At 33.6% G+C, this 14,455-nt stretch overlaps 1 protein-coding gene across 3 annotated transcripts in view; it reads right to left on the minus strand.

Annotated features, from left to right (window-relative positions):
- Positions 1-14,455, minus strand: part of PsGEF (Protostome-specific GEF) — an 84,645-nt gene that overhangs the window by 46,623 nt on the left and 23,567 nt on the right. For all 3 annotated transcript variants that reach the window (XM_074131888.1, XM_074131898.1, XM_074131908.1), the window contains exons 2-7: positions 10,159-10,273; positions 8,607-10,074; positions 7,575-7,724; positions 6,123-6,173; positions 5,985-6,046; positions 3,401-3,564 (exon numbers count right to left, since the gene is read on the minus strand). In XM_074131888.1, the coding sequence (XP_073987989.1) occupies positions 3,401-3,564; positions 5,985-6,046; positions 6,123-6,173; positions 7,575-7,724; positions 8,607-10,074; positions 10,159-10,266 (2,003 nt within the window). In that variant the 5' untranslated portion in view covers positions 10,267-10,273. The remainder of the gene's footprint in view (positions 1-3,400; positions 3,565-5,984; positions 6,047-6,122; positions 6,174-7,574; positions 7,725-8,606; positions 10,075-10,158; positions 10,274-14,455) is intronic.

Raw genomic sequence — 14,455 nt, forward strand, 5'->3', positions numbered from 1 at the left:
ATATATGTATGATGCTGAAGTAAATGAAAAAATTAAAAGAAAAAGGAGAGCATTCAACGAAAACCGACTGAGAAGAGAAACGAGTGTGGCGAAAAAGACGGACCGGTTCCAGGTTAGCTACTGAACAGCTAGACCTTCTTTCTGCGCGTGCTGTCTGCAGAACTACCCGCCAGGGTCTAGTGAGCCGCGCGAGCGCAAAACTTCCGCATTGATCTGAACGTTTCCTTGCCTATGTGTATCCAGCATCCCTCGTCTCACGGCCATCCCTTTCACTTGTATCAAACAATATAAACATTATCCGGCTGCTAGTCGCGCTTCCCTCATCCTCTTTACGTTAAGAAAGTAACTTCACAAACTTAGGATCATTTTGAATTAAATATCTATTTGAAGTAATTACAGTGAACATAATTGTAAATGAGTTACCATAGCTTTTATAATTATTTACGTATCTTCTTACACAAGGGATATCATATTTTATATTATTTATTAATTAACTTGAACTGGAAGAAGTGGACTAGTCACTTCTTTAGGATCTTGGTGTCCAATTTAACAACAAAAATAACACAGGCACTGACAGCTTCAAACACAATGCCATAAGGTCTTGCTCAGATAGTTGATGTGAGCGAGTATATCGGTTTAGAGTAGCCACAAGCGGAGTAGTTCAATATGCTTTCACATAAACCGTGTAAAACTAAACCTCACACCACCAATAGGATAGCTGGAAGAACCCGCTGTGGTTTGGGCAGCGACCGCTTCTTCCCTCCCTATTCACCATAAATAATAGTGCGAAATACTCTTGAATTATGTGTCATTAGAGGAGGGAGAAAAAAGCTATAGGTATAACAAAACTATAGCAGTGCTTTTTAAACCTTCTGTAAGATCGTTCTCCTTCTTGTTCACTATAAATTGTCGATCCCCACGCATTTCTTTAATATGATTTGGTAAATACTAATTTAGCGTTTTATTATTTAGTATTATATGACTTCTAAGGAACTGAAAATATGATGTGAACTTACACGACTTTCTAATTTCCAAAGTTCTAGTCAAGACTGTACATTTTCTTTAGAGGACACGGTAGCCGAGCGGTTAGAGGCGAAGCCTGCAAAGTTAAGGTGGTGCTAGATGCGATTCCCAGACTAAGCCTTGAAAAATTTATAGTGAAGAATGTACAAACAAGTTGCTTCTATCCTCGAAACATCATAAAGGAAGCCTGGAAAAATAAGCAGTACTACACTTTTTTTTTTTTTTAACTCTGGATTTCACAACCTATTTACCTTATCCTGTCATTATATAGAACATAAAACCGAAGATTCCAAAGCGATTGGCGAGGGTTGACTTAATCAATCTCCTAGTACCCTTAATTCGCACGACTTCAAAGATCCGCTGGCTAGCCTTCCTTTCTTCATCAATAGAGAAGGTTAAAATTCTCAAATTCACATTAAATTATATATGTAATCATTTATATTCTTTTTAATAAAAAATGAGTTTATCATATTCTTCTTTTGTTTATAAAATAAAGTAATCGTCTTTTTTTCCATGCGGGCTTAACGTCCAACTACCTTTTGTTCAATTCTTATACTTTTTGTATTTATATTATTATGATTTATTATCAAATTCTTTAGTATTTTATACACAACGCAACTGACTTCATTTGGAGATTTAAAGATGTGCTATTCCATTTTGTCCAGATGGGAACTAATTCCCAAGAAATTTAATAAACTGACTTCTTCTCTCTCACTCTTTTTGCCTGGATGGGGGAGAGAACAAGGTGAATGTGGGTAGAAGTTATTATAGCTCGGGTAGAACTAAAGAGCTGATGTGAGTTTCGTAAATTACATTATGTCCGACTTAGGGAGGACGAAGAGGCATCTGAATATTTGATAAGCGAGTTCCCAATAACTTTCCACCTTCCGTTATTTCATGTTCACATTTAGGTTGTAGCTAGGCTGAATGGAAAAATACAGTACAACCTTGGGAATCATAAAGTCTAAGCTTACGGAAGGTTGCTCAATGACTGTGTTAGTGCGGTGAATTATTGGATGGTTGCGTTCCTTTCCAACGCTACTTTGTAATACCGCGCTGGTTCTCATTTATTATTAACTAACACAATATTCATTATACATCCAGATACAAGTTGGAGAAATTAAATTATAATTAATTTTCCTGGTTGTAATATTTTTGGTTAAAGATTTCTATAATGTTGGACTCGCAAGTCGATAAACCGAGTTTAGTCCAAGCGTGCTATCCTGCCTAATCCAGCGTTCTTAAAGCGCCGGGCACTGATGAACTCGGGATTTCTTATTATTACGTCATATCAAAGCTTTTTCAAACCTTTTTCGAGGTTTTATAGCAGTAAATATAAAAATTGTCTCCACTCGAACTCTGAATTGAATGTTGCACAGGCTGGTGCAAACTATCAGGTGATTTCCATTAATAACACCCTTACGTTCAGTAATTAGTCGACAAACTAGCTGCCACTATTTTTCGGTAACGGCTGCTGCAGGATCTTCACGCTATTTTCCTTATGCCTAACATTTTTTCTAGGATTTCACTTTCTCATTGACTCATGCTCTACAATTTGTCTTCTGATTGTCTCTTGTAATGCAGTTGCAGGGAATCTATTGAAGGATAATGTTCCATCTCTACTCCTGTGAGTAGCCTATAATTTTCTTCGTTTTTATCATTAAGATTTCTTGCGAACAAGCGTCGATAGAGCCAATATTACGACTTTACAATTTTTATGGATGGATCACTGTTCACTTTTATCTGCAATTTGAAAGCGTAACACTCGCTGCTATTTCTCGTAACTGCTGAAATGTGGCAGAAGGTATTTATTTGGAATTCGTTTTATTAATATTACATCCGTAATTTTGAGTATAAAGTTTTTTTGAAAGTTTAATTTGGCTAATAATAATCACTTACATGAAGGAGGTACTATTTTTTTATTTAAAAAAATGTGTTCCAACTAAAGTGATTTGCATCTAGATAGTTATTTGAAAACGAAGTTTAAACAAAATATTGTGGTCATTTTCAAAAGAATGATATCGTTATGAGACTGTTGTGGGCGTTTTCCATTTTGGCGAACTCCAAGTTAGTAATTTATATGAAAACTAGTTTCGAAAATTTAACATGACTGCATCACTTCTACATAATCAATATTTTTTTAGATCAATGTTTTGACTAAGTAGGCTGTTAGAAAATACTATTAGTACTTTCATTATCAGGGCGAGATTATACGAGTTTATTTAACTTCAACTATGAAACGGGAAGAGATTTATTTGCAAAACTACGCAAATTAAGGAAAAGTTAATATTTATAAAGTTTATACAATTGAATACTTTTAATCCAAATATTAGGCAACCTAAAGCTAAATATAAGATGTAAAATTTACACGACTTACTTATTCCCTCGATCTCTGTGCCAAGCTGAAACTAACACTCGTCTGTCTTGATCAGCTTCAGTTAACTCAAGGGAGAATTTAGTATCAAATCTTGGATTATTTGAATCCTTTTTCACGCAGGTCCGATAAAATGTTCTCTCTGTAGCATTTGGCACCATGCTTACCTGAAAAAAAAGAAGAATAAATAAATAAACTTTTCTTAGGAAAAAGAATTAGGAATAAGTTAGGAAAAAACTAAAAAGTCGGTCTAAATCTTCGATTATAAGAGCATTCAGTAAACTACTCAAATACGAAGAATATATTTTGGATTAATGATGTCTTTGGGTTTAGATAATTGAGGTAAAATGAGGAGCGATGTGGCAGGAACCTATTGAACTGTTGCGAATATTCCATTGAAATTTTCATGCTTTTCAGTAACAGTATTTATTCTTGACCAGTACTTTTTTGCGTTGTTAATTGCCAAATAACCGCTGTGCATGGCTGGCCTACAAGCCTTCAAGGCTGGAATGCTAGAAACTATTATATCTCTCTTGCAACTGTACTCAAGATCTAGAAAATAGTTGCATAGGGGAGTAAATCCATATGCTTTTTCTTGCTGATTTACAGTTCTTCTTAGAGATAGCAGGTCCGGTAAACCTTTCCTTGATCTCTGCTAAAGGTTAATACTTTTAATCTCACCCTACGGCTGAAAAATTGATCCAATAATTGGACTATTGTAGTATTCCTCCTACTGGAGGAAGCTTCTTTTCCGAACAGTTTCTTAACTTGAATCAGCTTTAGGGCGAGCGAGTAAAACTTTAACAGCTTGCGAGGGTAGTATTTTATGGATCCACAGGTACCTATGATTAAATGTGGGTGAGAAGGAAGCAGCTGTCTTGTTTTCTGCAACGCTTTAATTTTAGCATTCAAATAAGAAATGCCGTTTTTCAAGAAAGCTTTAAACCTACCTCCCGCCGAAAATACTTTGCCATCCGAAGTTATGCTAACCGTGTCGTTAATGTAATCATCAGAACTTTTGTTTGAAATTGATTTGAGTTTTAGTCACCTTAAGTTATCTTTAATTTTTATTTTTCAAGTATTTAAATTATAAAGTATTTTCAAAGTTTTCGTTATGCAAAATATGATTTATAGTTTAGATTGTTAAACAAGAATAATAATTTTTTCGTAGCTTTTAAAAATCTATCGTGATGTTTATTTTGTTTTATTTTTAAAACAAGTTTTTTGTTTTTTATTATAAACCTTAACATGCTTGTGTAGTTCGAGTTGGCACTTAGGTGAGAAGTTTAAGGTTACAGTTTAAATAAATAACATTTTACAAAATAATTTTTTCTGAATAGTTAAAACATGAAAAAATAAACTAACATGCCTTTAAATCAGATCAACTTCAGATCTATGAGATCAAACTTTAAAGTAAATCATCGGATACATTTTCGCCGTACAAAATGGAAAATAAAGAATAGTTCCTTAAACGTGCTCCATCAGAAACCCTAATTTAGAAAGAAACAATGTACCAATTTCCAGCTTCTGGATAACCAGTTAAATAAATTCTGATAAACTGCTGATAAGAATGGATACAATGACAGTCAGATGGAGTCATTTCGATTTTTATTTCAATGTTTGGATAGGATATCAAGATTTATCATAAATGACAATACTTTACTAGATCAATATCTTATTCAGCATAAGCTATTTATTATACATTGTTCAAGGTTCTATAAATAAAGCAAACGAAGAGCACGGAGAAAGGGCCAAGGGCCTTCAACCCATTAGAAACTATGTTGGCATCCCCTTACTTACCACCTTAATATTGGGTCAGAGCATATAACGCAAGCCCACTGTATACAAGCAGGTGGCAAATCCGTCGGAAAGGCGCCCGCTAGTTCGGCGCAGAACGCCCACAGAGAAATGTGCGTAAACATCTAACTAAAAAATGAAAAAATTGCAGGAAGCTAGCAAACTTTAAATTTCGTTTCTTTTCCGTATTCTTGAGCCAGCTTTCAGTCGTAAGTTTGATAATTTATTATTATTATTTTTTACTTCACTAAAACTTGCTAAACCAACAATCGCCTAATCTTCAATCTAAAATTCTTTACTAACAATGATGTAATTTAATACTCACCTTACTCCTAAAACGATCACGCTATACACAAATTTATTGAACTTATTTGTGTTTTCCACCGTGACGATTTAACGAACGCTACATTATGGTCACGTCAATTTATTAAAGTGGTGTAAAGTATGTAATAGTGACTGGCATCATTGATTTTCAATACTTTACTTTGTCAATGATTATACGAGATAGCAAATAGGATTAATGTATAAAAAAAAAGAAGATTTCTGAATGTCTCCTCCAACTAGAACTGTCTTTTATATCATGCGAACAAACATAAAATGTTTGTTGAGCGCAGCATTATTAAGTGTCAGTGTAAAATACCTCCAGCTCCAATATATTTGTGCTGATTACCTTTAGCTACATTGAATAAAATTAAATAAAAATTAATAAAGTACAAATAGAAAATCGACTAAGACAATCCAAACATCCTTAGATAATTTCTGAATTTGCGAAAAGGTATCAAATATTTACCTTAATATAAGCATTGCAAGAGCCTATTCCTGAAGCTGGTTGCAAATTTTTTCCTCTTACAACTGAAACAAAGTAAATTATTTATTATTAATAAATCTATCAATAAGAGCATAAATTGGAAAAGTATGAATCACTTACTATGAATGGTTAGCATGCCCGAATTGTAATAGATATTTATTTCCAATTCTCCTAAAACAAAAGTTGTTAAAATAATTATGTAATTTACAATTAAGTTTCTCAAAATTTACTACTTTTTTAATTCAGAAATTATTAGTTTTCTTAATTCTTAATTTTAAAATCAATAGTTTCCATGTTGTGCTATAAGATGTTGAAGTATCCAAGAAGTTACAGAAAGGGAAGATCGACCAAGAAGAAAAACTAGCTCAATGGCTGCATCATTCATTTGGTTCTACGAGTATGAATGAAGGTGGCTAGAGATAAGAATGGACAGATGTAGTTGACTTATTTTGAAAATTGAATCGCACAGAGTCCCAGATTTGCCAAAATAAAGGACAAGTAACTAGAGGCAGTAACTAGCAGAAGGAACTTAAACAGCTGTTACAAGGTCTACACACTGCTGAAAACAGAGGTTCAAGACATTTGCATGTCCACTAACTTCGTAAGACAAGATCTTCAGCAGCTGAAGTAAATTATAGTATTGCGTGTCAAAGCTTCCTTTTAGTAAAACCGAGGTGGTCCCCTCTTCACTAGATGCGATATATTTTTTTTTAACTTCGTTGTTTTCTTATCTTCTATTACAATTAAGTAAGTTGGAAAAGTAATAAAGGCAGAAAATATAAAACCCACTTAAAGTTCTGATTAAACGGCCCTCCAACTTTGATAATAAATTCAAATCTATATTTTTTTTTATTTTGTACAGTAAATTATAGAACAAGAACTTTTAAATACCGTAGAAGAAGATATCTATTTATTTTTTAAAATTCAAATCCACTTGTGGTGATTTTTCTCTCTCATTTCCTTTTATTTTGAAATGATTATACTGCATAACTATAACGAACTGCTAGAGTCTGTTTTGTCTATGCTCTTGGTGGGTGAACTTAAGCACAGAATAGTCAGTTTAGTTTACTATATACGTTAATTGGATGAGTAACTATTAAAAAGAACTTGTGGGCCAGGTTATGTACAAATAAAATATTCGCAATATTTTAAAATTTTTCCAAAGAAATGAAATCAATTGATAAAAATAAAATATATAAAGAAAGGATAATAATTATCAACTTCCCAAATCTATTGGATCAAAAGAAGGAACCGAATTATAAAAATCAACAAAATTCAGAGGCTCTGAGGAAAACAAAGTAGCAACAAAACGTGAAACTTAAGGAATTTTCACTAGACTAACATGATAATTTAATCCTTGGCCTAAACCAGTTAGAAGAAAAAGGAACAAGCAAGATGTTTGCAATAAAGAACACTTATTAGCGTAGCGGATCCATTATTGTGTTTAATATAGTTCTTTTTCGGTGAATCCCCTACGTGAACGAGTACAACACATTTCGTTCTACAAGCCTAAAAATGGGATAAGCTACATGAAACTTAATATATTCCTTTTTTTACGAACACTAAATTTACCTTGCTGCAGTTTATGGGATCCCGCCAGCCTCTTGTGCTGCGATCTATTCCTGCCCTTAACAGAAGGCGAGGTGAATGTCAAACATCGTCTAGATCGAGACTGACCATCTACCATTGGAAGAGGACTTCGTTCGGTGAGACTAGTTGAGCCTGTAAATAAAATCAAATATTTAAAGAACAATTATTAACGACTTAAATAAATTCATTTAAGTAATTCTTTTCTTCTTTCTGCTTTTAAATCTAGGTTCGATTATCCTAATACCAGTTTGAATTGTAGTTTGTAAACAAAATTTAACAAAAAATGTGAAATTCCCATGACTGTTATTGCTCATGGTTCTAATTTGTAAATTTCCTTCAAACTTGAACATTACCAGTTAGTTAGCTTCGGTAATGCGGGGATTCAATGAAATAAAATTACATTTTAAAGTAGCGTAACCCCTTTAAAATTAATATTCCCCGAATAAAAGTAATCCTAAGCCTCTCTGGAATGACATTTCCAGAAAGCGCATTTAGCTTTTGCTGCTCATTTAATCCTCGTTAATATTCAACAAGTGTCAGGACTTTAGTTTTTATTAAGTAGAGGGAAATTTAACCTATTTCTTGCGCTTAAGACGTATAGAATTTTTTAAAAGAAATTTTGTAAAACTTACAAAATGTTACAATACAAAAAAGAAAATAAAAGTTACAATTAAAAGAAAACCTAGAAGAATTTTTGGAGAAAATCTCAAGTGAAAAAATTTATTTAGTGAAATGTACTTCCGGGTAATCTATTCTTGCCAAAACTTTTTTTTTATCCAAGATCAAAGCTCTTGTGTTTACTCAAAAACCTCAAATTTATTCATCATATACATTTCTGGGAGCTTTTGTTTAAGAGTTATGATTAGAAAAGAAGACCAGCAGGCGAATTCGCAGTTTCTCTCTCATGCTCTTTGGGTCACACGAATACTGGAGGTATCGTCCAGTTGGAACTAATTACTATTGATAAATGGAAACTCTTTGAAAGAAGAAGATAATTGCTGAAATTTGTTTTACCTAAACTAGAGACAGCATCTTCGTCATCTTCAATTTTCGAGGATGAAGCTGAAGCTGGAGTGGCTGACATTTCCGTTAGGGTTGCATCGTGCAAAATGTGAGCTGAAGTGAGTTTAGGCGTTCTTAAAAAATTCATGCGATGTGAATCCCAAGTAATATCTGAACATAAGGAATTAGGTCTCTCAAATCTGCGTTCATCAACTGGGTATTCAGTGGGAGGTGGCGAAGCGTCTAGAGGCCTCACTCCAGTGACTTCTTCATCACATGGACTAGATATTCGCTTACATGCGCTTTGATTATCGTTTACTAGTTTAGAAGGCGGTGGCAATGGCCGAGATAATCTAGCTACGAAGGCTGGACTTTCAAATGGACTAGGTATGCCGTCTGGCAACGTTAAGCAAGAGCGTCGCATAATTTTATTAGCTGGCCGCTCATCCTTTTCTTCTTTTGGCCTTCTTCTTCTGATCGCCTTCTGCCTTTTCAGTTCAGAGGGTGCGTCCAGATCTACTGAAGTAGCAAATGACGTGCTCTCTCTTTCCTCTTCATCACAACAAATCGATGAATTTAATTCATAAATATCTTCATTAAACACGACGCATCTCCTCTTGGAATTCCGTTCATCTTCTCCCTTATCCAACTTATTTACATTATTATTTACACTGTTTAAACTCAAAGAATTACTGTTCCTATCATTGTTCGTTTGTACACATTCCTTAATAATATCCGGTTTATACGGACTCAAGAGAAACGCAGGTTTGCCACTGGCAACTGTTTGGCCAGTAAAAGGCACAGGCGATAGTGACAACTCACTAGAAGTTCTTTTGTTACTATTTGGGCCAACAGCACCACTGAGGTGGAGGAAGTTGAAACTTCGAGCCAAAGGAGAAAACTGCGCACTAAGAGGCGAACTAGCGTCCCATAAACGTCGGGCAATTTCTCGCCTCACAGCAGCTCCTCTCCTGTTCACAGGAGTGTTTAATATTGTCTCTTTATCTTCCTGACTTAAAGGAATTTCTTTATGATCTAATTCAATTGGACTGGGTGAATTATTGGTGACAAAATAAAGGCTGGTGGGAGGTGACTCTCCGGCAATGCCCAGTAAACTAGGAGGAACAGCGTTACGCAGAGCACCTGGAGAGTATTCAATTTGTACAGTCGATTTTTCTGAATCCAAGGACAATTTGCTAGCAGACATCCAGCCTCCGAATTTACCAAAGTCATGGAAATCATGTTTTTCAACACAAGGTTGTTTTTTCTTCTCACGAGGTGATCGACAACCCTGAGGATCCCATTTCCTTGGCCGTTTCACACCAGTTCTAATCGCTTGATGTCTCAACGATTGTGGCGTCCTAGGTGGAGTTTCTTCCAGCCTATAGTTGCTAACATCTCTAAGAGCTGCAGGAACTGCTTCTAATCGCATATACACGCTATCACGTGTTCTAGGTGAGCCTTCATTCCCACGACACTCCTGAAGGAAAAATAAGATTTAGAAGACATTTTGTCTTTTACTTATATAAATTATTTAAATAAAAAATTAAGAAAATAAACTTACAGAATTTTCCTTTCCAGCAGAACGACGCCTAGTTTTGCGAAAAGGTGGCCTGCAACAAGTCGTACTTTCGTCACCTTTCCTTTGGTAGCCAACAGCCCACTTGAGCATCTCCAAGCTGTAATTATTTAATAAATAATTGTGTTAATATCTGTGTTTTGAATAAACTAATTTTTTAAAAATAAAAAACTCTATTATAAACATAGATTTCAATTGAACAAGTCAATAAAAAGTGCTTTGTACGCTAATGTACGGAAAGGAACAGTAAACAATTCAGGGTAGCATATGTTCTTATCTGTGGAACATTCACCCCTTTTTGCACCCCCAATTAATGAACCCAGTATTTTGTTAGAGCTGTATTGTTTTGATTGACTGCTGTGATAAGAAAACTAACAACACGCAAGCTTTAAAACTTTTGATAATTTATTAAAACTAAAATATTTAGATTCGGTTTATTTAATACCTAATTACATTTTTTTTTTTTTTTTTTTTAGTGGAAAATTGTCTTTGAAAGATTTTTCTAAACTGTTGTTTCTTCGAAAAGAATAGTGAAGCAGTTTGCAGCGATTTGATTTCAGGTGAAGCGATTAGTTGTCACGAGAAGAAAAAATAAATTAAAAAAAAACTATAGCTTTTTAGCAACAGGTGCTGTACAAGGCCAGACATAAAACTAGAACAGAGCCATTTATGGTTTACAAATAATGAAAAACCCATATTTTGTATTTTTCTTCTTCTACCTTAACCTTACGGAGTGTGCTCTAAAGAAAATAAAATAATTAAAAAAGATAAAAAAACAACGACAAACTATTTAGTAATTGTGATTAATTTAATAAAATATTTTTATTCCATTTTAAATAAAACGTCGTTTGACTCCTATTTGTTTTCGGATAAACTTTCCATTTTATTCTGCTTTATCTCAGGCAATGTACTATAAAAGAAGATGTATTGTTTGGATAATATCTGAAACACTTAATTAAACATTTTCCTTGCTACTCTTTTAATTTCTAAATAAAGTCATCAATAAAGCCCTTGGAAATCTTGAAAAATTTAGAGTTATGCTGTTGAATCCAGCCAAATTTCCCATCAAATCTATTAAAAATTTGAAGCCATTAATCACGACTCGAAGGCCGCTCCCTACTTATGTACATATCGTTTTCAGCATTCAGCTGATTTTTTGGTCAGCCACGTCAAATATCTCAATTGAGTGACTCTCAATCAAATCTCACGTTTAATCCCTGAAGTAATCAGAGCTGTTCTACTAGAATGAATAGCATGTTTTACTGCACTGTTTATAATATCTGAATCTCATTTGGGGCTTGACTTGTCAAATTGGCGTCACCTCTTCGTAGCAGATACAGAATAAATTTCCCAAATAGGTGATGTCTTCTTCCGTACGCCCTCTAATATAGCTGGAAATTCGGCATTAACATTACACCACGATAAATACCACATAAAAAACGCCACAAGGAGTTATTTCAAACTGAACAACCTTGAACTGTGAGGAAAATGGATATAAGACTTAAGGTTGTTTTCTAGCAATTCACTTTTCGGTGAGTAACATTATTTTACCGCTTGAATTGATTTACTAATTATCAAATGAAATAATTAAATTTCCAAAATAGAGTGATATTGAAGTATTCCGCTCATAAAATATCATTTACTGCAACTAAAAAAAAATTGTGAAGTTAGAGGGGTCAATGTTAATTTCGTGCTACGCAGTGTTAGTTTTTAAAAATTTGAGTGAGGTCAGCACATCCATGGTCTCTTGAACCGACTGTTTAAAGAATAGCGGTAAAGCTAGTCTTCGAAGAAGCACCAGAAACACATATCATTAATACAGACATGTATGAACCAGCTTTCAGTACTGATTAAAGTAAAAACGCAGACTTTTTCTTGCACCCTCTGGTCAGCCTGCCAGCTGCCATCCCCAGGCGGACAAAGTCACCTGCTAGTCGCCACACGCGCTCTCAATGAATGCCTGTTTATCTGTTTATCGTCTGAAACTGATTTTGAATTCTAAAGCCTTCGAAATTAATATATCAGCCTTCTGGACACTTCACCTACATCAATTTTTGTTAAGTACAAATGGATTCTAAGTATAGGAATTCTTATAATATAATTTGTCGAAATGTTAAAACAGTACAAAATTGTATAACTAAAGTAGATCTCTGTTTTATAGCTAATATATATAATTTGAAATCAACAGATATATTTGTTTTAATCAGGATAATAATTAGGATATACTATTCGTTTATATTTAAAAGAATAGGAATACATTTAAAGTGTTAAATCGTATCTGGCCTATTATATAAATATTTAACGCTACCAAATTGAATATAACTAGAGATAATGAGATCAATAATTTAATTCAAATTCCCATTGGGGCAGGCTAAAGTAGGGTTCAGCAGTAGCAGGTGTGACGCCAGGAAAACGTAGTTAGAACGAAGGGCGAACACAAGGGGACTTCTAATGGATGATATTAAACATTTCAACAATGATCAGCACTTGCTCTAAAATTCGGCTCACTCAAGGTTGAATTCTCACACTCCACGTTATGCTTAATTTTTTATTTCCAAAACTATTCAACATTCCAATATTTATTTTTACCTATTACCAAATAATTTTGTAGAAATAGTTATACGAATTCAAATCTGTGGTTAATTTACTAATTCTACATATGTTATATCTGAACTTATTAAATCCAATTATTTATTTTCAATTTAATACAGATACATCCAGATCAGCAATCTGTACATAGTTCGGGGTTCGGGTATAGCAATTTTAATTTAATTAAGTCTTTTTTATTTTGCTTAGCTTCAGTTTTATTACTTTTCTTAAATTATAAATAACGTTCTCCCGAGTATTTTTTAAAAAAATAATATTTACAAAGTTAATCCATCATTTGTGGAATAATTTTAAAATTCGTCCAAGAAATGAGCATTTGTGGTCACTTTAAACTCTTCAAGTTCACAATTAAGGTGGCAACTTATCGCCTCAATAATATCATCTACTAGAACTAGATGATAAATCTAAACTCAAAAATCATTTAGATTGAAACTTATTCCTAGTTTTCTCCTAGAAATGAGAACTATATTGAAATGAAATTTTTGCCAATAAAAGTTCTTAATCTACGAGAACACAATTAATATTTAAAGTACATAGAAAATAATAAGAGAAAATACTTTGAAAAAAGAAAAAAATCATCCAGAGGTACTTTTGGATGATCGTCTTTGACCAAAACCTTAATGCTGAAGATCTTGGTGGTGGTAACAAATGGAAACTCGGATTGGAACATGTGAATTTCTGGTTTAGAGTTACACACTCTCATCCGCACAAACTCCTACTCGGAGTGAGAAAAAGATAAGTAGAGAATTACTCGTATAAAACGCACTTACAATGCAAGTACCTATAAATAGTGTACTTAGACAACTGCACGATTTTCCATTACTATATTTTACTGAGGGCGATAGAAAGTCTAAATGAAAGAGGTAAACATTTATTATTTCTTTCTTTATTCTTAGACAAATATCTTCAAAAACATTATCCCATTTCCGCTTTACTTCTGAACACTGTTTCATAAGGTAACATCTGGTTCGCGAGGATAACTACCATCTTCGTTTAAGATAGACTAGTGCCGTAACTTCGACTAAGAAAACTAATGTCCAGAAGCACTTGTCTTTACCTCTGTCTTGAGGCATTTCATTCTTTGACTGAGATAATCGAGCTGGTTACCTCCCACCTTAACTACCTAGCTATTTGATAGATGGCCTAGTTTAGTGTCTATTTTTTTGTTATAAAAGTAAATACTAAGGGGAGTAAATGAATTTCCTGAATAAGACAGGTGTTTGAATTAAGAACTCTTACTAAAACCTATTTTGACAAAGCTGTTAACTTTCATCTGGTAAGGAATATTTTTGATGTTAATGCTTAGTTACCAATAAAATAAAGGAATCAAGAACTTATTTAAGTATCTCTGAGTTGAATAGCCGAAGTAAATTGGCTCATTTATTTCGAAATTTACATTTACTTTTTTTTAAAATTTCAATTTACATTTCTCCAAGTAGCTCGATGTTAAATCGTTAATCGAGTTTTTTAATTATTATGGATAGCACTATTTTCGAAACTGAAGTACGGTGCACTTTATCAAAAGAGTAGGTCTTCATTTATTTTAGAAGTTCAGTTTAGAGCATAAACATAGATAGTTGGACAACTAAATTTAATTTTAACATTAAATAACATTATGCCTTCTAGACAAATGCTGTTCAATTAATTCAATGCAAACTCAACAAAGAATAATTAT

Source organism: Rhodnius prolixus, unplaced genomic scaffold (assembly GCF_049639745.1).
Source record: "Rhodnius prolixus isolate KJV_2025 unplaced genomic scaffold, Rpr scaffold_1, whole genome shotgun sequence".
NCBI classification, from domain to species: domain Eukaryota; kingdom Metazoa; phylum Arthropoda; class Insecta; order Hemiptera; family Reduviidae; genus Rhodnius; species Rhodnius prolixus.